Source organism: Musa acuminata, chromosome BXJ3-7, assembly GCF_036884655.1.
Source record: "Musa acuminata AAA Group cultivar baxijiao chromosome BXJ3-7, Cavendish_Baxijiao_AAA, whole genome shotgun sequence".
Classification (NCBI taxonomy): Eukaryota; Viridiplantae; Streptophyta; class Magnoliopsida; order Zingiberales; family Musaceae; genus Musa; species Musa acuminata.
In genome coordinates, this window is record NC_088355.1 from 30,380,409 (window position 1) to 30,403,022 (window position 22,614).

General features: G+C 38.4%; 1 protein-coding gene across 4 annotated transcripts; it reads right to left on the reverse strand.

Annotated features, from left to right (window-relative positions):
• Positions 1–931: 931 nt before the first annotated feature.
• LOC135643247 (protein arginine N-methyltransferase 7-like) lies at positions 932–22,503 on the reverse strand. 4 transcript variants are annotated; one of them, XM_065159976.1, is made up of 14 exons: positions 22,117–22,502; positions 20,839–21,061; positions 18,158–18,283; positions 8,199–8,363; positions 7,992–8,110; positions 7,814–7,914; positions 5,077–5,339; positions 4,432–4,668; positions 3,905–3,978; positions 2,149–2,242; positions 1,891–2,040; positions 1,684–1,758; positions 1,388–1,484; positions 932–1,245 (listed from the first exon to the last, which is right to left on the reverse strand). In XM_065159976.1, exons 1-14 carry the CDS (start codon positions 22,362–22,364, stop codon positions 1,106–1,108), a joined length of 2,112 nt encoding a protein of 703 aa, XP_065016048.1. In that variant the 5' UTR covers positions 22,365–22,502; the 3' UTR covers positions 932–1,105. The 4 variants fall into 4 exon arrangements, with proteins under 4 accessions (XP_065016048.1, XP_065016050.1, XP_065016052.1 ...); XM_065159978.1 differs by having other exon boundaries at positions 20,839–21,158; positions 22,117–22,255; XM_065159980.1 differs by having other exon boundaries at positions 20,839–21,121; positions 22,117–22,247.
• Positions 22,504–22,614: the final 111 nt, after the last annotated feature.

Here is a 22,614-nt window from a genome sequence, read left to right on the forward strand (position 1 = left end):
CAACTTAGGCAAAACCAGCTAAGTCTGTGACATCTTGTCACATTATCATTTTAAAATGATCAAAGAAACCCTCCCGATTCTAAGCAATACACAAACATAATCTATCTCGTAGACTAAAATAATAAAAGGAAAAAATCACTCTTCCACCCATTTTCCCAATATCCCATATATTTTGAAGACTTTTTATCGTTGTATTCTAGTTCGCTCAGTAGGTGTTTCACGACTTTATCGATCGTTCTGTTCGAAGCTTAGGCGATCAGAGAATGAATTCAACAACATATCATTCAAGAACAGGTTTCCAAACTTTTCATCAAGAAAGATTCCCAAATTATCATCCGATGGGATCAATGATTCAAGTCAATGCTCTTGGCTACTCTTTTTACATCTAACACCTCAAGTTTGACCAATTAATTTTGCTAGAGCTTGTAGGTCCACTAGCTTGAATTGGGGTAGTGATTTCCCTGTTAATTTTTGTGATAATGAGCATCATACACTGCTTTGATGATTATGGATTAATTTAAAATATATTTTCTAAAAAATAATCAAAAATATTCTTCTTTTGTTTTTTTTTTTTTTTGAGATGCTAACTCAGTTGGTAATGATTTTATTAGATCACTACAACATTGTAAGATCAAATATCATCTTCACTACTTAAATCTTTAAAATAAATAACAACATACATCTTGTCACATTGTAACCGACCATAATGCACAATGATTGAAACATCACTCGCCTCCAATTTTCAAAATTCATTCACTTTAATGCTTCAATCCAAATTAATTTGGTTATCTACATTGCTAGATTGTAAAGTCCTTTCTCGAACCCACCTCCTTGCACGCTTAACATTGACCTTGATTGACAATTTGATTAATACTATGAACACTACTGTTCTTATTAGAGAAACAGAGAGCGAGAGAGAGAGAGAGAGAGAGAGAGAGAATTCCTTTTTGTTTCCAAAATAAGTCAATATATGGATAGGTCCAACGTTTTCAATGTAAAAGAATCTAATTTACTCAGGATTACAAAACCCTAAACATCTGACAAAAGAACTGCAACTACATAGAGGAACATGTCATGTACAAAAAGGTCACCCTGGGAAACCAAATCAAGATGGTGAGAAGGATGAAATGGAGATTTCACCAGATGAATGATCGAAGAACGCCTCTATCCCAGCAAAAGAGTCAGCTGCATTGACGGCAAGAGGCTTGCTCAGAAGCTTCACTCCTTGTTTCCAGTATCTGCTAACTGAAATCGACATCCAAAGGATGGAATATTAGTAGTGCAGCAGACCATGAGCAGCAAGCTCAAAAACATCAAATTTGGAATACTGGAAATTTATTAGATCATCATTATCATTTTAAGCTGCTAACAGCACTTGATTTCTCACTTGGTCCAGTTGACACAACAAGGGATTTTTTATTGTCCAACACCCAATCGATCCAAAGCGCAAAACCATGGCATATTCCCAACTTGGAAAACTCAATCTGCAGGATAATACAAAGTGGTAATATTTAATAATCATGACTATAACAACATCAACAAAGCCAAAAAGCATCAACTATTTGAGGCTATAGATTTAGTTTGTAGATCTCCTGATTATATTATAGATTCAGTCTTATCCAGACATAAATAATCCTGCATCTTGAACAGGTAAAAACTGTCGACCGCATCATCCAGGATTACCTTTATTTTTCCAGAACATGCGTGAATGGGTTCTAAGAAATTGAACTCAACAAGTGGAAGAATCTCACTGAGTTCCTGTAGTAGACACAGTTAATGAGTGAATAAACTTTCATAGTGGAGCCCATCGTACCAACAATCCAAATAACCAGGATTTTGCATGATTATTTAATTGTGTTTCAAATCTCTTTTGAACTTTCACATAATTACCTCAACCTCACCACACTGCCAAATGTAATAAGGCAGGCAAGGACCTTCCAGCATTGGAGGCAAGTCGCCACAGGCCCCTAAAGTCTTATTTACCACCGAGTGATCAAAGCCTTCAACCTTTTTGAGGCTGCAACGACTTCTCCATAGATCCTTCACATAAAGAAAAGTAATTCTCCATCACCATAAAGAAGTGCCATAAAATTAGCTTGAAGCCAGTGGAAATTGTCGAATGTAAAATAGGAATAGAAAGGAACTCACTGGAAGTGACATAGCACAAACTTTTAATATTCCTTTGCATGGCATGATGACGGCATCTTCAGACAAAATAGAGTCGAGTAGTGTCCTCTCCTTCCTTCATTTTTAGTTAAAAGAGGTTAAGGAAACCATAGAAATACTATAAAACCCCTGCTAACTACAGAATGCATCAAAACTTAGCATCTTAATTCATTTAAATCTAGAAGTAACTGCTAGCTCAGGTGATCCCCCTGTCAAGTTTACATTGATGGAAAGGGGTCACTTCATACACCTCAGTACTGAGCTGAAGGAGTCAAAAATCAAAGCTCAAACCATTAATTTGCTATCACAAAGACAGGGCCAAGTGCAGCTGAAGCAACATGATACATTCCAGTGGTAAATTAAGACAGGACCAAGCTGAGTCCAAGTTTGTTGAGATTAAGCAAAATGTCTATTAATTGAGGTTAAATTACAATTCATAGTATTTAGGGGTGTGTACAAACTATCTAATTATTCATTCTTTGGTGCAGTTAAGATCACCAATTTTATCTTCACAGAGTGAATAAGAATTGTAACAGGAACTCAATTGACTATTAAATAATTAGTTTTAGGAGTCCCAGAAAAAAGGGTCCTAATCTGTCTGGAAGATGGGTCCAGATCAATTAAAGTAGGGACAAGATCATCATAATCTTTGTTTTTACTCAAGTTTTGTGAATGAAAGAGTGAGTTTCTATGATTCACTAGCCCTATTACCTATTGTTTCTTGAAGTCTTTTATTTTATTTTATATATACTTTGCTGGTTTCAACTGACAATCCTTAACCCCACTGCATCCTCCAGTCCATCAAAATATACATTACACAACCACCAACGTCCAGAGACCAAACAACAGTCCTAGTGCTTGGTATTGATACTAGTTAGCGGGTATGATATATGATATGCAAATATAGTCAACGGAAATTCAGAACATATGAAGGTCGAAATACTGATGCAACTTAAAATTTTGCCTTAGAATGCTTGGATGAGGAATTATACACACAAGAAAATCCTAGCAAATTTATTCATGTCCACCATGATTGTGTGCTCATGGCATTGAAATTCATTCAGGTTAACAAAGAAAATATATTTTAATAAGGAGTTGTGCTCATGACATTGACATTCATTCAAGTTCTAAATGTTATCTCTGATTGTCTTCTTTCATATAGCAATTTTACAAGGCATATTCAAGAGCTTGTTTGTGTGCTGTGTGGGTTCAAAATGGCAATATAGTACAGGGTAAATGATTTCAATCATGATATTATTAAGCTTATATCACCAACAAATACAATCATATAAAACTACTAAAATTTTTGGTTGTAAAGATAATAAGAATGCCAATAAAAACAACATGTTTAACAAGGTAAAAAACCAAAATTGAATCAACAAACCACAAGCAGAATGCAATAACTTATAGACAAGACGATAATGATTTTAATATTGAGAAAGTCATTAAATTTTATAGCATAGTAAAAATAATGACTATATCTTGTGCTTCGATCTACTTGCATATGATAACAATACAATCTATTAACATATTCATTAATCTTATGCAAAAAGAAAAATGCAATTTGACCATATGGTTCAAGGAAATGCAAATGCCTGAAAGACAGAAGAACCAATGTGTCAATTAGCAAATTTCAAGAGGAAATAAACAGCTGTTATGGATACTCGTAAAACTCGATGACTAGGATTTAGTTTCATAAACATAACAAAGCCAACAAGAAATTTTTTTAATCTCTAACCAAAATCGCAGATTCTGCCATGGGAGCGCCCCTTCATTTCCATAGTAAAATGGCTCTCCCACCAAAAAATCAACCTGAAAAGCAAAACAGTAAACAATGTTCTATAGTATCTGGAGAAATACAGTAAATAGAACATACATGATGTGATTTAAATTTTATACATTGTCTCATTTTCTTCATACAATGGTTGGATTGGAAATGAGCAAAAACTATCTGACCAAGTAAATAATTTAGGTTTATGTTAAGAAGTAGATAAATAATTGATCATATGCATTACCAGCCTATCACCATGAGAGAAGCTTAAGAGGGAAAACAGAGTTGCACTCGCTACATGTTCTTAGATCACACATCAGACTGTGGCAACGGAAGGTTATATAGCTTCCACCATGATGCAGGATGGGTGGGGATGATTTAGGAATGCCTTGGTCAGAATTGTAATGCATATAGGGCAGTAAGCCGATACAACAAAACAGTTCAAAGAAAAAGACACCTATTTCAAATAAACCCTAAGCAGATAATACAATCACCTTTTGCTGTATAAGATTATCTGTGAACAAATATGATGCCCTCTTTCCAATGACCTTCACCCGATCCATAGAGAAACCATTTGAATCAGCAATGGCTCGCAGATACTGGGAACCTTTTTCTTGAACCCCAGGGAAACTTGATATTGTATTTGCATTTTTGGAGAGAGATGAAATAAGAATTGTCAAGAACACGCTATCATCAGCAACAATACACAATGGAGCAGATCTGACATTCAACTGTTACAAAAAGTTCAGATATATGAGCAATACATGCATGAAAATGAAAAAGCACAAAAGTACTTGCATGAGATTGTCAATGCATGAGGAGAAGAGCTTCTCTGAAGTTTAGATATCAACATCAGTAACAGGATTTAGAGCACATGCAATCTATCAATAACCTTTATCATGCTTGTATATACCAAGAAGTAAATAAGAAAGAAGTCCAAATGATGTGGTCACCATTTTTTCATATTCAACAGTCAAAAGCAACAGAAAATTGAAAATTTTTACATTGCTAAGCAATAAATTTGAAATTTTCCAAATCATTTGCAGGTTCACTGGATAGCTTGACTACAAGCTGTTTGCTAAAAGATTGCTTGAACTATCAACATTGGATAAACAATAAACATAACTATAAGTCCTTACTGTATTTCTCATAGCATTTATAAATCCCGACCTCCAATCTTTATCTCCATAAACTGCAACTCTTTCCGGTGAAAGCTCTAAAAGACAGTTCCCAAAGTTGAAGTTGTTACAGCATGTTTGGTCATCACACTTAAGATGATATGAAATCTTAATTTCATCATAAGCAGCTTTAAAGAGAACAAGTTTATCCTTCGAAACAGGCAGTCCTGCCCCTGAAATGAACCAAACACATTGCTTCCAGTGATCACACCAATTCTCATTACCTATTCACAAAAAAGAAGGTCATTAAACACCTTAATTGGTCATTGGCCGTAACTATTTGACTAAATCTATAATGCAACTACACGACACAAGGTTGTCAACATAGAATCTTGACAGGTTCCGTTTGACAATTTATGAATAAACTTGAAAAGACATCTATATGGGGCCTTTATTTGCCAGAAGTTGATGTCACATTTGAGAAATCATGAACATAAAAACAGAGCATCTAAGAGCTACTAGAATGCTTAAAAAGAAATTATCATCTTTTCCCTGTATGTAAATAAATTAACATATTTCCTTAAGGAATAGAATAGGTGTCAGCATGACTCATGTACTGGTCAATTTTTCACTATGCTATTTCTATCACAAGCAAATTCAAAAGACATCCATAAATGGTTTTTTTCACCAAAGTATTAACTTCCACTGACTTCAACAAGTAGACAAAATTTAATGCAATCATCACATGTAGTAGAAAGATATATTGTTTGGACGAAATACATATATGATGAAATCATGTCATCCATAAGTACATATACAAGGTAGCTTTGTGAGAATGATTAGAGAAGAAGGATCAGACATGCATAACAAAAAATACTTGGTAGCATGTCGGGCTAGTTCACAAGTACTAGGATATAAGAACTAGGAATGAACAATGCATTCTCTCTCTCTTAAACATGATTAGAAATAGATCCCAAGTCTACTTCTGAGTCAATGTAAGCTCCTTTTTCAAGCCTCCAACCTTCCAATGTCCACGAAACTCTCCTGTGAGATTTTGCTTTAAATACAACATACCCTATGAACACAAACCACAAGTTACATTGTCAACATTTAAAAACAGGGAGACTTCCATAGTGATATTTGCCCATGAAATAAAGTCTTTTTTTACATTGTCAACATTAAAAAAAAGGTAGACTTCTGTAGTGATATTTGCCCATGACATTAACATAGTTTTTTTTTCACTGTTTTAACCTACATGCTTTTGTTCATTATATAAGGTCTATAAATGAGTGACTTAAGTTAAAATGTTGTACGTTAAAAAAAAAAAGCTCAGGATATCAGTATTCTTGAAAGCATATATGACAGGGAATAACTAGGGCAAAGACAAAAGTAACCAGAAACATGTTAGGTATCTAAAGTCACTCTAATGTCATGTATTCAAGATGAAATTCATAGAGGCATGTTGTCTGTTGATGATATTCTAACTATCAATGAGAACAGAATAGGAACCAAAACTAAAAAGAACAATTGAACAAAACTTTAAAATTTATTTTAAGTGGCACTAATCATAAGGTACAGTTATAGCAACATTAAAAGAAGAAATGAATGTTCATTAAAATAGATGAGCAAGAAACTTCTGAAGGTAAAATAAAAGATTCCAATATGTTGGATACCTGATTTATAATTAATTTAACATAAACGGGATACTAACAAGACAATTTCTTATTAAATCAAGCAGGTAGTTGATGAGAAGAAGCACATGGAAAGTTGTGTGAGAATCTAAAGCCCCTTGAGTTACAAATGTTGACAAACAGTCATTAGGCAAAACATGAGTTAAAATGTTCAAGAGATTGAACATATCAAAACACAAGAAAATGAGAAAGTTATGCTTCTATAAAGTATAAAAAAACATATCTAGATTAGAGAAAATTTTGGGGTTGTACCATCAAGGACTATTCTCATTAATGACACAAGTGAAAGTAATGGAAGAGCAAATAAGTTATTAGAAATTTCCTGAACTATCTTGCGATAGTGCTTTGACAAAGCTTAATGTCACATAAGGATCCATGGAGCTGACCCTAAAATGTTGTGACCAACGGCTTACTGCTATTGTTGTTATTGTTCATATGCATAATATTTAATTCATTCGATTATCATTTATATCAAGAATCACATGTTAACATGTTTCATTTAACTTTCTGCCATTATATCAAGAATCATATATTGTTTATATTCCGCAGGTTTACTAACATTCCTAATTTTACTTATTTTTCCTTTAAAGAGGGGCTGAAACACCAAATTAGTCATCTAACTTAGACAATCTGGCTAATTCCATCAAACCTAAATCTCAGTTATCATTCAAAATGAAACCAAAACTAATGCTTCAAACTTGCATAAAAAGCAGCAAAAGAAACATAATCCAGATCCAACTTGATCAATTTTAGCTAGATTCCTTAACCCATTTAATGGATTATTAATTTACTCCACCAAGGCAAGCAGTTTCCACAATGTCATCTTAGGTATAAATTTTCATAAAGAACAAGAATTGTTTTTCTAACAAACACAGCATAAAAACTTTAAAATGGCAGCCAGCAAGTAGTTACAACTGGTGTAGTGTCTTCTTGATATGTCCTATTGGGGTGTAAATATTATGTAGTAGAGATATTGAGATCAACTTTCTAGGTTTCAAAGGAATAGTCACCGAATAGATGCACATTGCTTTGTTCATTAGGATAAACATTACAATGACTCAACTCACCAGGGATACAATTTTCTACCATTCCATTATCAGGACAGTTTGTCCATCTAGGAGCTGTAGAGTAGAAGATTGAACCCTCCTCATCCAACTGAAGCACCCACCTGCAAATTGAAGACCAAATAAGCATCATCCACTGTAAAGTTTCCATCTCAGTTGACTACATTTGCATGACCATTACCAAGAAATTACAGCAATAACATTTCCGTCACCGCTAGCTTTTATCGACATTTCAATTTCACCATGACTCTCTGGTTTCTTCCAAAAGTCAAATTCAAATATTTTGAAGGGTTCTGATAACTGTATGGATAGTGGATATTACACAGGGTCTAAAAAAATTATAGAATCTAATGTATCATCGAGCCTTGGAAAAGAAAAAAAAAAGTACCAATCGTATCTCTCTTGACATTGCAGTGCAGTGCATGGCATATTGCTGTTTTTTTATGCCAATAACCCTCTCCAAACCAGCAGGTGTAAGATGAATCCCATCTGATAAATTTATTTCGTTGCTAAATAAATCATGCAGCTTCCACAAGAATGGGCTCTCAACTAGCTGGAACATTAACAATGTAGCCATGTAAGTTAAATTCTTTTCAAAGATCTTAGCTACTTTCCGGCAATAAAGATGATTTTATCAAGGGTATAATCAATAACAACAACAAACAAGAATAATGTAACTATTCGGTATCAACTACATGCATCTTTTCTCATCATTGGGCTTTGCATAAGACATTCAAGAAACTTCTTGGAGTTTCTAATATATTCTTCTTAGGTTTCCATCCACCTCTCTGTTAGGATCCTTTTTATTTTCTGAGTTTTGAATAATGTTTTATTGAGTTTGTCTAGTTCAGTAAGAGTCGGATAAGGACTTATTTGAGATTTCTTTATTTATTAGGAGTCTAAGTCTTGACGGACTCAAGGGTGAAACTCGCCTAAGTCCACCCCCTCGCCGCTCCTAGCCCTCGGCGACGCTGCTCCCAACCACGCCACCACTGCTGTCTCTTAGCCTCGGCAGCAACCTTCCCTCGCAGCGACCGAAATAGAGCAACTCCCCACACCCATCGCCCTTGTTTCCTTCTTCTCCACCATCATCGACAACAGCCCCCGCAGCCTCAACCCTCAGCCGCTCGCGATCCCTCAACGCTCTTACCCTACGCAGCAGTAGAAACAAGGCAAAACCCCCCACTACCTCCTCACACCTTCTGCCGCAATTGTTGATCGTCGCTGCTTCCTTCTTTCTTCCCTATCGGCATCGATAGCAGCCACCGCAACCTCAACCCTCGACCGCTCGTGATCCCTCGGCATCGCCAGTGTCTCATCCCACGGTGCAACAGAAATAGAGCATTACTGCCAGTCGCGTCGCCATCGCTGCTTCCAGCGCCACGACCATTACTACCTCCCAGCCACGCCCTCAACACTACCTCGGGCTGACGCCACTGAAAGTTGCACTAAATAGGCAGTGCTAATGCCCTTGACCAGACATCAAAACAAGAACTAGGGATTATAAATCTGCAATCTTACGCAATGGCCAGCAACAACTCAGCAAAAGCTCAATTAGAAGCCTTGGAAATCAGAATTGAGAACCGATCGCAAGAAACCCTTAACGATTTCAAAAAGAGTCTATTAGAGAACTCTAGCAAATTTCAACAAGATGGAAGTTCAAGTCCTGCGTTGAACCGATCTGGAGATACAGGAAAAGAGCCCCAAGAACATGACATAAGCTACCAATGCATTAAGGTGGAATTTCCAAGATGGAAAGATGGGGATTCAACCAGTTGGATCTTCAGGGCAGAAAATTTTTTTCATTTTCACAGAACTCTAGAAGAATCTAAGGTGGAAATAACCCCAATCCAACTAGATGAAGATGCAATCCAATGGTATTGATTGGTACGAAACCTATCACGCGGTCCCCTCATGGGAGTAATTTAAGAGAGGGCTTCTTATTCGCTTTAGACCATCTGAATATGAGAATATTGATCAGTAGATCGCTAAAATTCGTCAGACTTCAACAGTGTTTGAATATCAAAACAAATTTGAACGATTATCAAATCAAACTAAAGACTGGTCCGAACGACAATTTGTGGGTACATTTATCGAAGGACTTGATCCAGATATCCGGTGTGAATTTAAGGCTCGCCAACCCCGCACTATGACAGTTGCGATCTCATTTGCACGTCTGCATGAGGAAAAAATCAGCATAGAGAATCGCCGAAATAGAGGTATCAACAAACAGGTGATCAGCAACCCACCCATCCCATCTACTCCCAGCTAAAACCCTAACACTCAAAGACTAACCCAAGAAGAACTCAAGGAAAGATCAACGAAGTGGTTGTGTTAGCATTGTGATGAAAAGTGGAGTAAGGAGCACCGATGCAAACAAGGGAAGCTTTTGATGATTGAGCCTATTGAGGAGGAACCGAAAGCTAACGATTTGGACTTCGATCATGAAGCCATAGAAACTGATGAAGATGTTGAACCTATCACTGTATCACACATACAATGCATGCAATGGCCGACTACTCTTAACCTGCAAACTATGAAAGTCGAAGGAACTTTGAAACATCAGCTTGTTATTGTTTTGATTGATACTGGTAGCACTAACAATTTTATGGATAGTAAAGTCGCTACCCGATTGGCCTACCACGTCGAAGGTTGTGATAAATTTGAAGTAAAGGTCGCTGATAGACGGATTCTAACCTGTGATAGCAAGTGCCCAAAGATAAAACTAACTGTGCAAGGCCAAGAATTGCTTGTGAATTTCTTTTTACTACCTTTGGAAGACTACGAAGTGGTTCTTGGAATTGAATGACTATCAACCTTGGGTGATGTTTCCTGAAATTTTTCTAAACTAATCATGAAGTTTTTTATTAATGGAAAGCAGGTGATCCTAAAACGAAGACGCGGAAGTAAGATCACAACTGTCACTAACCATCGGATGGAGAGGGGTTCTTCAGAAGACACACACCGAATTCTTGGTACAATTGCAGAGCATTTAAAAGGAAACAACAGTGCACATCGAGACCGAAAATATTGAATCATTGCTCAAAGAGTTTGCAGATGTATTTGCATAGCCACAAGGATTCCCACCTCTTCGACCTCATGATCACTGAATTCCGATATTACCCGGGAGAGCACCAACCAACGTTCTGTCACAGACAAAATTCTAAATAGGATGTTTGATTTAATTCTCTTATTTATCCAACAGATGAGCTCTGCATAAGTTCAAAGATCCTTTGAAGATAACGAAAGACAATAGTTGTCAAATCCTCACCAATGGTGATTAGTGCTACTAAGAGTAGATTATCTACTTCATTTCCCAACAGAATGTCAATCGAAAGCAGAAGTGATGTGAATCTACTTGGAAGTGACAACTAAATGAAAGAAGAGTCGATAGGCAAATTTTGTGGAGGAAGGACCCAAAACTTCAAAAGTTTGTGAGGCGGTGCTCGTTAAAGCTCCAACCAGTGATTTAAAAAGCGCTAGGCGCCAAAAGGCGCCAAGGTCCAAAAACGCCCGAGGCGCTAGGCGCTCGCCCAGGCGCTCGCCCGAGCGAAGCGAGGCGCTAAAATATAAAAATATAAAATATAATTAATAAATATAATTATTTAAAATTTTAAATAAAAATATAAAAATATATAATATAATTAATAAATATAATCACATTAACAGTATAAATCTGCTGACGGAGAAACGAGGAAGCAGCGGCGAGCGACGGCAGCAGCGGCGGCAGCGGCAGCGGTGAGCGGCGGCAGCGGCAGCAGCGGCGAGCGGCGACAGCGGCAGCGGGAAAGGGAAAGGGAGCAGAAGGCGCGAGCAGCGGGAGGGCTCGCGGGAGGCGAGAGGGCTCGCGGGAGGCGCGAGCAGCGGGAGGGCTCGAGGGAGGCGCGAGCAGCGGGAAGGCTCGCGGGAGGGCTCGCAGGAGACGCGAGCAGCGAGAGGGCTCGCAGGAGGCGCGAGCAGCGAGAGGGCTCGCGGGAGGCACGAGCAGCGGGAAGGCTCGCGGGAGGCGCGAGCAGCGGCAGCGGGAGCAGCGACAGCGAGCGACGAGATCACGATCGGGATCGGCAGCGGCAGCAGGTTAGGGTTGGGGTTATATCGGTTTAGTTGGTTCGATTGAACCAACTAACAACCGAACCAGGACCGAACCAGACCTAAAATTCTGGTTCGGTTTACCCAGGCGCTCGCCCGAAGCGCCCAGCGCCTGGGCTCGGGCGAGCGCCTAGGCGGCGCCTGATTGAAGCGCGCCGCCTGGGACATTAGCGAGGCGCTCGGGCCTCGCCTCGCCTCGCCCGAGCGCCTAGGCGAGCGCCCGAGCGCCTTTTGCAATCACTGGCTCCAACAAGCATCCACCCGGTTCATGCAGCATGAGACATTTGAGAGACTGGCGCATAGTAAAGATGGTCTTTTCCTTCATCTGGAGGATCCGCAAGAACCAACAAGGATCAACACAACTCAGCCAACCCGACACTAGAGTCAGAGTCATTGGCGAGTTAAAGCAGCATGGTAGATCAAAAGTGGACTACTCAACAACAACAGCAAAGAACAGCTAGGAGCCAAAAGGTGCATTGCAATTGGAGCAGAAGATTGAAGACTCAGCAAAGGCGAGGAGTTACAATGTCGGCAAAGGCTTCGACGAGGACGTCGAAGGAATAAGTGGGGGAGAATGTCACGGACAAAATTCTAAACAGGATGTTTGATGTAATGCTTATGTATGTTCGTGTCTTTTGGTTCATTCATGCTTTGCATAACATGCAAAGAGACGGTTGAAAGCTTAACAACCCCATTTTAGTTGGGTTTGGTAGCCGTTTTAGGCTTGTAAATAAAAGTTGTGTCATGTGGACACTTGTGAGAGAACTCGATCTGTAGTGAACCATTTTAACCCTTTGTTGTGCAACCGTTCAAAGCTTATAAAGTCTGTTTGTAATTTGCATTGTCTATGAAGTGTTTCCTGAAATGTTTGCTTGTGGATCCCGAGTGAGACGCTTTCTCTGACCCGTTTTCTCTTTTGTAGGTCCTAAGGGACCATGGGAGGTTTCGGGGAGGCTAACCTTTGCGGACGGACATGCAAGGGTGTCGCACGACTTAGGCAAAACCAACTAAGTCCGTGACAGTTCGACCCAATAGATAACCACACTTCCATAAGACAGAGATAGAGAAGATTGTCAAAGTGATGCTAGAAACAAGGGTTATAAGAGCTAGTGTTAATCCATATTCCTCCCCAGTCCTATTGGTAAGAAAGAAGGCTCATGGCGGATGTATATGGACTACAGAGCAGTGATTTAAAAAGCGCTAGGCGCCAAAAGGCGCTAAGGTCCACAAACGCCCGAGGCGCTAGGCGCTCGCCCGAGCGAAGCGAGGCGCTAAAATATAAAAATATATAATATAATTAATAATTTCAAATAAATAAAAATTAACAACATTAAAATCAAAATAATATATTATTAATCTATTAACAGAAAATTAATCATTTCAAAATTCTAATAAACTTAATATTAAGAGTATACTGTATACTGAGCCTGATGAAGAAACGAGGAAGCAGCGGCGAGCGGCGGCAGCAGCAGCGGCGAGCGGCGGCAGCAGCAGCGGCGAGCGATGGCAACAGTAGCGGCGAGCGACGATAGCGGCAGCGGCGAGCGACGACAGCGGCAGCGGGAAAGGGAAAGGGAGCGGAAGGCACGAGCAGCGGGAGGGCTCGCGGGAGGTGCAAGCAACGGGAGGGCTCGAGGGAGGCGCGAGCAGCGGGAAGGCTCGCGGGAGGGCTCGCAGGAGGCACAAGCAGCGAGAGGGCTCGCGGGAGGCGCGAGCAATGGGAAGGCTCGCGGGAGGTGCGAGCAGCGGGAAGGCTCGCGGGAGGCGCGAGCAGCGGCAGCGAGAGCAAGAGCGACGAGCAGCGAGATCGCGATCGGGATCGGCAGCGGCAGCAGGTTAGGGTTGGGTAAGGGTTAGGGTTGGGGTTATATCGGTTTAGTTGGTTCGATTGAACCAACTAACAACCGAACCAGAGCTAAAATTCTGGTTCGGTCGCCTTAGTTTACCCAGGCGCTCGCCCGAAGCACCCAACGCCTGGGCTCGGGCAAGCGCCCAGGCGGCGCCTGTTTGAAGCGCGCCGCCTGGGACATTAGCGAGGTGCTTGGGCCTCGCCTCGCCTCGCCCGAGCGCCTAGGCGAGCGCCCGAGCGCCTTTTTCAATCACTGCTACAGAGTACTCAACAACATTACGGTGAAAGACAAATATCCTATTTCAATGGTAGATGAGCTGTTGGATGAATTGGGAGGAGCCTAGGTTTTCACTAAATTGGACCTACGATCGAGCTATCACCAAATTAGAGTCCATGAAGATGATATTCAGAAAACCGCCTTTAGGACACATAATGGCCATTGTGAATTTCTAGTAATGCCTTTTGGGTTAACTAATGCACCCTCTACCTTTCAAAGTTTAATGAATGATATATTCCGGGCTCATCTTCATAAGTTTATTTTGATTTTCTTTAATGATATTTTAATATATAGTCCCTCCTTAAAGAGTTATTTATTACATTTACAGACTTTGTCTTTACTATACTTCGTGAGCATTGTCTTTCTGTCAAGAAATCAAAGTGCAGCTTTGGGCAACCAGAGGTTGAATATCTCGACCATATCATCTCTTAAAAGGGTGTTGCAGTTGATCCTTCAAAAATCTAAGTGATGAAAGACTAGCCAATTCTGAAATCAATCAAAGCTTTAAAGGGATTCTTGGGACTCACGAGCTATTACCGAAAGTTTGTGAAGAATTATGGCAAAATTAGTGCCCCCTTGACATCACTTCTGAAGAAAGATGTATTCAGATGGTCAGAAGAGGCAACTCAAGCGTTTTTAACTATTTGAAGACTGTAATAACTATTACACCGGTGCTTACTCTACCCGATTTTAACAAGTTGTTTGCGATTGAGTATGACGTTTCTAGAGCAGGTATAGGAGCTGTATTAATGCAGGAAGGTCGACCCATTCCTTACACTAGTAAGGCTCTTTCCCCTTCCCATCTGAGTTTATCCATTTATGACAAGGAGATGCTAGCCATTGTACATGCAGTCACAAAGTGGAGACCCTATTTAATTGGTTAGCAGTTTCAAATACGCACTGATCACAAAAGCCTCAAATATTTCTTGGAGCAAAAGATTTATTCTTTAGAGCAACATAAATGGGTCACGAAACTACTGAGATTCAATTATAAGATTATTTATAAAAAGGGGAGCGAGAATCTAGTTGTAAATGCATTTTCACTCCTTCCAGAACAAGCTGAACTAGTAGCTATCTTAATTCCTACTTGCGAGACTTTGGAATTTATTAGGAGGGCATGGTCAAATGATCCTGAGATCTAGAATATTATTAGAAGACCAAAAGAAGCTCCGGATTCTGTCCCAAATTATAGTTGAGAGTCGGTGGACTTGCGCTATAAAGGCTGAATAGTTGTAGCACCACATTCTTCTTGTCAAGAGATAATTCTAAAGGAGTTCCATTCATCACAAATTGCTGGTCATTCCGGATTTTTCCGCACTTATAAACGAGTCTGACAATTATTTTACTAGAAATGTATGAAAAATTTTATCAAGAAATTTGTTACTAAATGTGATGTTTGTCAACGCCACAAAAGTGAGACAGTAGCCACCCCAGGTTTACTTCAACCGCTCTCTATTCCTAATGTTTGCTTGGACTGATATATCCATGGACTTCATTGACGGACCCTCCCCATCACAAGGAAAAAGTACTATACTTATAGTTGTAGATGGGCTTACAAAGTATGCTCATTTTTGTGCTTTACGACATCCTTATACTACCGCAAGTGTTGCTCGTATTTTTATGGAGAACATAGCTAAATTTCATGGGAGTCCCCGTTCCATTGTTAGTGACAAAGACAAGGTTTTTACTAGCACCTTTTGAAGAGAGCTTTTTCGTTTACAAGGTACCTAGCTAAGTATGAGTACTGCTTACCATCCACAAACAGATGGACAAACTGAAGTGGTAAACAGGTGCCTAGAAAATTATCTCAGATGCTTTACCAGTGACAAACCGAAGGAATGAATTAAATGACTTCCTTGGGAAGAGTGGTGGTATAATAACTCCTACTATTGTTCTATTAAAATGACTCCCTTTGAAATAGTTTATGGTCGACCCCCACCTACAATTATAAAATATGTACTCGATTCCTCTAAAGTTGATTAAGTGGACAAAGAATTGCTTGATAGAGACAGGATTATTCAGCTTTTAAAAGATAACCTTACAGCCACACAAGCAAGAATAAAACAACAAGCTGATAACCACCAAAGTGAACGAGAATTTACCATGGGTGATTGGGTTTTCTTTCATCTCTAGCCCTACAAGCAAACTTCCATAAGGGTCCGATCCTCTATGAAGTTGTCTCCTCAATTTTTTGAACCTTATAAAGTATTAGAACGTATTGGACCAATTGTCTACTGTTTAGATTTTCTTGCTAGCTCTAAGATACACCTAGTGTTTTATGTTTCCTGCCTTAAAAGGAAGTTAGGTGAAGATGAGATAGTGCAATACCATTTGCCAAATATCTTTGTTGTTGGTGGAAGTTCAAACTCAACCGCAAGCCATACTTGATCGATGAGTTATAATGTGCCACTGACATCCTGTGACTGAAGTGCTGGTGCAATGGGCCAACTTACCAAAGGAAGACGCCACTTAGGAGCCCTACAGGGTGTTGAGAGAGAAATTTCCCGAGTTTGATGTTGTTCAACCTTGAGGATAAGGCTGAATTGAAGGAGGAGGAATTGTTAAGATCCTGTTAGAATCCGTTTTATTTTCTGAGCCTTGAATAATTTTTTATTGAGTTTGTCTACTTCAGTAAAAGTCAGATAGGAGCTTATTAGTAATTTTTTTATTTATTATGAGTCCAAGTCCTGATAGACTCAGGGGTAGAACTCTATAAATATGGATGTATCTGTTTTTTTTCATGATCTATGAAATGTTATTCCAGTCTTTTGGTAAACCTTAGAGGTCGATCCCCTCGAAGTTATCATTCCTTTTATTTCTTTTCTTCTCTGATAAAACCCTAGGGTCTTATCACTCTCCTCCCACCAATTAATGCTAATTTTTATCAAGAATATAAAAGAACCAAAAAAGGACCACAATATCACTATCAAACTAAAAGCCATCAAATATCTTATATCCTTTCAAATTCTAACCCCTCAAAAAAGACTAAATAAAGACAAACCTATAAATTACTAAAAGGAAACTACAATGTGGAAATTTTCCATGTCAGTTAGTTCTTAGACCTGATATATGTTTAGCTAAATTTTAAAACATTGTCCATTGCAAAAGAAACTGGACACCAAATGGCTGCTCCCATTTTTATGCATCATGCCAATTCTAAAAAGACTTATAGTTAAAGTTTGTAAGCTGCATAAACAATAATTAAGTTGAATTAAGTTTCAATTATGCTTTATACACAAACACAAGTCGCAAGTTAGTAAATGAGAAGAAGACAAAGTATTATAGAGAGGAATGGGTTGGTAATGATGCTTAGTAAAATTAATAAAATGATTTTACTTCATTCATAATAAGTTCTTGCTATGTTCTCTATAATCTCGACATGCCGTATTACCAAGAATAATATTTTTCATATCAATAGGTTAGGAATTCTAATTAATGCTAATTATTAATCATGAATAATAAATTATATTATGGATCATGATATATTAATCTTAAACTCTTTTACACATGATGTTATGCTGAAATATTTTTTGTTGTCATATTCATGCAATGTCATGTCCTACCTTTCAAATTTTCACAAATCAGAACATCTGTACAGTTGTAATACAGTGACCTGTATTTGTGGATTTGCTCAGTAGAGTGTAGGCCTGTTATGTTAAGAATTTCAAGTTAATATTTCATGAATACGGTCAACTAACAGTTCAACAGTATCTCACATTTCAGAACTCATTAAAACTAGAAAAAATTCATGATTTTTAACTAGTCATTCTAAAAAGATACACCTGTATCACCTTAAAAGTAACAATCAAAAGCAAGGAATACCACTTCAAACTTGTCTAGGAGTAACAACAAGAAATACCATTCAAATGGATCAATCAAAAACAAAAAACAAGGTAAACCTATTTGTCAAATGCAAGATAGTTCTACATACAAGTACAGGAAAATATCAAACTATTTGTCATTCTTCTGTAACCAGTAAACATGATTTTGTGCTCGAGATCTGGTAGAAAATGAAGGAAACAGTAGTTCATAAACCTCACTGTGTGTTAGAAGGGGGGAGAAGGGCATAGTTAAAAAAAGTTTCAATCATTTCAACACAAAGTGCAGGTAACACATAACAAGAAACATTTACCTGCCCATAAGTGGTGGCACGATATGGAACTGTCTGTGGATTTTTAGCGAGTAACATATCATGAGCCTGTTGCAGAGTTGGTATTAGTCCTTCTCCCAACAATTCTGAATCTAGTATCTCACTTACCTGCGTCAATCCTTAATTTCAGTTTATAGGTAAAATGTTGCACATCAGCACATGCTTAATCAAATAATCAGAGCAGAGATATGAGTCATTGTGGGTTGATTGAGATGTGACTGCATCAAATTCTTGGAGACTAAAAGCACATCAAGTAGTACTTTCCCCACATAAATGCTACCGATCACAAGAAACAGCTATTGGCAAATTCCTAGTGGTCATTCAATCTGATTTAGCTACAACAAGAACAAAGATAGTTTGCTATTGGCCAATAAAGATTTCAGCTAACAAAAACAAAAAATTAGTATTAGGTTTGATTTGGCCATTATTTTAAAGGAATTAAGAGATGAATGAAGACACAAGAAGCAGCAAATCTCCTTTCTCCTTTTGTTTCTGACTTGAGACCTATATAATTCTTTCTTTTCCTTTTTTTCTAGTTTCTTATTTCTTAAAGAGGCAAATTATCGAAGTTCCTAACGGTTGAATTTACAAAGGGTGTGCAGAATGCAGCAAGTTAAGGATCCTTATGCAGAAACAAGGTGCATTTTAAATAGCATTCTAAATGTCATTCCTAATCCTCTGCCTTAAATACTAATCCTCGGTGAGGCTTCTCTTTCACCTCTCAAGCACTTTTGTGCTCGTGAAAAAGCAGCCCATATAAACCAAAAATTTCCAGTCCCATCGACTTGAATTTCAATTTTTAAAAGTTTCACATTACAAATCCATTGCCTTGATGGGCTAGCTATAAACTTTACAACAAAATGAGTTCTTTAATAGAGAAAACAATTGATGTCAGGATGTCTCTTAAAACAACTTAAGTACTAGGTAAAGAGAAGAAATCTTATGGATCGAGATTTTATATCCCAAGTCGAACAACTCCCAGAATGGTACAATGCCAAGAAACTGAACAGTACTCCAACAATACCACTCAGTAAGACTAGAAAAAATAACAATAGTACACTGAGCAGTACTAAGCTATATGGTACACAGCTTGAGCTTAGACTGATAATCACTGATCAACTGTTATTTAAAACTCTGCTCACAATACAGAATCAGGCCGATACCAGGCTTATGTACAGTATGGGTATACTGCAATATACCACGATAAGAAGTCCTGAAGTCCCAACTATCTAGGTTATCAATATCTCAGATCTCATAAACTATATAGATTTTCTGACATTGACCTTTCGCCAGGGAAATAACACTAGTCAAATGAAGAGATCCAATCTACATTTATTATATCTAATAACGTTTTATTAGATCCTGGACACACTGGTATACATCAGAAGAGTCAGTGTCTGATGAACCAATATAGACTGGTCTATAAGGACTAATATTTTTAATAGATGATTTGAACAACTAACTCATACTTGAAAAGCGATCCATACAGGTATCGATGAGAGCTAGACGCATTAAGCTTCAACTGTAAAATTAGATTCTAAAAAGCTTGTATGTCTTCCCTTCTATTTCAGAAGTTAGATAGCTATCTTCATAATCCATCTATATGGAAAAAAGTTGTGCCAACCCAAATGATCAATAACTAAGATTTCCTCTAGCAGTACAAGGAAAACCTTTGATTTCAACCAAAAATTTGCTGCATATTTCTAGCTCTTAATCAATATAACTCTGACCTTCAAACAGTGAATCTCAATTTTAAATCTTCCTTCTTCCAAGTTCAAATGGTCTCACTAGTTAACAGTTAGTTTTTGACATCTAACAAAACAAGCAGCCTTTACATAAGTATAACTAAAGCATGGTGTTTTGGTTGCATTGATTGGGTTGTCCTACAGTTTCAGAAAACCAAGATCCTAACATGATTTGACTGTAAATCATAATCATGCTGTTATACAGAACTATCAAGAGATATATACAATTACAGGTTTAATGAGAGCAAAAATGCATGATATATAGCTCCAAATTCCAATAAATATTCCTCAGAAAATAATGATAACTGGTATAATTCTCTCCACTGGGAACACAAATGTAAAGGGCAAAGCTAAAATAGAGGGATCCATTAATCAATTGTCATTTATCACCTTGATAGTTATTAAGTAAACTTCTCATATGGATTGCATAGTCAATCTTAATATGTATAGTTAAAAGAGTTCATCTAGTAGGATGTGTTAAAACTTAAAAGTTGTCTTCATTCCTTCCAGCTCATATGTCAACATGAAGAAAGGATTAAATCTTAAGTATAATGAACTCAAAAAATCCCTAAAAATTAGAAACTAAATAAAAAATGTAGGAAGAATAATTTCATTTGTTACTTCATCAGGAATAAACAAACAAATTTATATGAAGGATCTTAAACCCATAAAAGTAAAATACAGCTATCCTATTACAGTCCAATACAACTATACATGTAAATTTTAGACCGGTATCCTATTTAATTTACAAATATAAATATTTAGGAACATAACTACACAGGAATACAACCATATAAGAATATGGCCTCCATATTCTAGGAATTCAACATTCATAAGACGATGACAACGACAACAACAACAATGCCGTAAGTCCCAACTAGGAATACAACATTCATATCAATAGCAATAAAAACTTACCAACACTTCTGCAGGTGATTGTAAGTCAACACCAACAAGGAGCTCATCAGATCGCTTATCGAAGACCTTTACCTTCTTCTCCATTTGATTTTCCCATAGCACCCTCCGCATCAGCTTCCCCATGGGAAGGTAAGATTCACAAGCTGACACCTTTGCCTCCGAGGCCTCTTCAAATTTCGCCATTGTACTTGCCGCCATCATTGACAATAGGCCAGTTCCAGCTCTGCAACCACAATGTAATTTGTTTCACAGCTTTGGCATCTCTATGTGACTTGCATTGAGCCTAAAGCCATAACTGAATCAATGTCAACTTAGTTTCCCTGCATTTGAACCCCAAATTCATATGAAAAATCAATTGCATTTCCATAATGTCACTTCTATTCTTTTTATGTTATAAACTTACAATTGTCACCATAGCAGCTAGTATTGGTAAATCAACTAAGGATTCCACATAAGAAAAAGAATAACAGAGTGTCAAACAGTCATGAATAATCTAGCATCGAAGTTTGAGTAGAAATCAAACCTATGAAATTTTCATGAACTATATTTTAATATTTCCATTTCACTAAAATATTTGACATAATGGACAAGAAAGATGCTAACTACTAGTTCCATCATCAATTTGCCACTCATAGTCGAATCCATTTACAGCCAGTAGGGGAATGTTAGATACCCTTTTAAACTTCCCCAGTAAAGCTTGACAAAACAATGGGCTGAAAACCAAAATCCAAGTCCTATGAGAAACAATAATTCTCAAAACTAAATTATGTTTGAACCCATTGTAGGACCAATTAGCAACCAAGATAAGAACTGTCATATCCCAAAACTATTATTATGTCATTAACAAAATGTCCTACAGTAGTTACTTAGGCTTCATCTAAATCGCTAGTTATTTTAATTAAAATCAAAACTAAACAGATACCGCACTTTCTTGAAATTTTGACAAAAATTAAAACAAACTCCTTGCCAAGCCTTCTCAAATGTAGATTAGTCTATCGCCTCCTGAATCCCGAGTTCTCCTGTAGACACTAATACCGCAGTACAAGTATAACTATTGTCAAACATAACCACCTAAAAGAGATAATTTCTAACACTTTTCCCTTGTTTGCTTTGATATTATTCACTGAGAAACATCTTATCAAACGATAGATACATCATCGTTAATCGACTAGTGTTCCGACTGACCTGAATTAATACCACACAAGATATCTTCCTTTTCGATCCATGGTTATAGAGCCATGGCAAGATCCAAAACGATCAAAGAAAAGATACACTCACCCAATGTCAAGGACGTGGCAGGGCTTCTTGATGGTCTTCTCGATGGCTGCGCGGAAGGCCCAATTCCGATAGGAATCATTGAGCATATCGAGGTAAGACGTGGTCGCCAGCAGGTTCTCGGACGTCTTCTCCTCCAATTCCTCTCTATCTCCTCCTTCCTCGACGACGATCCACTCCGAGTCGCCGGTGAGGGGGTTGACTCGGAGCTGGAACGCCCGGGTCTTGGGACAGGCGGTTGTTGCGCTCATCTCTCGGACGGAGAAGACCTTGGCGTCGCGGCCGTGCGAGGTCGGCGGGAGGAGGGAGCTGATGGAAGAGGTGGATATCGCCGCTCAAGAGCCGGCCAGCGAAGTCTTCGGCGACAACAGTTAGCCGTGTAGGGTTCATGAATCAAATCAATCCTTTATTCCACCCGTTCAGGGTTCACATCCACCTGATTCATGATTGGCTGGACCGGTGGGCCCTTTGAATATCCCGCTTCGTCCCGCACCTTCTCCG

What these genes read in the sequence shown, in the direction of transcription:
- LOC135643247 (XM_065159976.1), bottom strand. Translation starts at nt 22,364, where the DNA reads ATGAGCGCAACAACCGCCTGTCCCAAGACCCGGGCGTTCCAGCTCCGA. An exon ending in AATCACCTGCAGAAGTGTTG is followed by an intron (nt 18,284 to 20,838) that starts GTAAGTTTTTAT and finishes GGATTGACGCAG; the next exon opens with GTAAGTGAGATACTAGATTC. An exon ending in TAAATGCTATGAGAAATACA is followed by an intron (nt 4,669 to 5,076) that starts GTAAGGACTTAT and finishes TTTTTGTAACAG; the next exon opens with TTGAATGTCAGATCTGCTCC.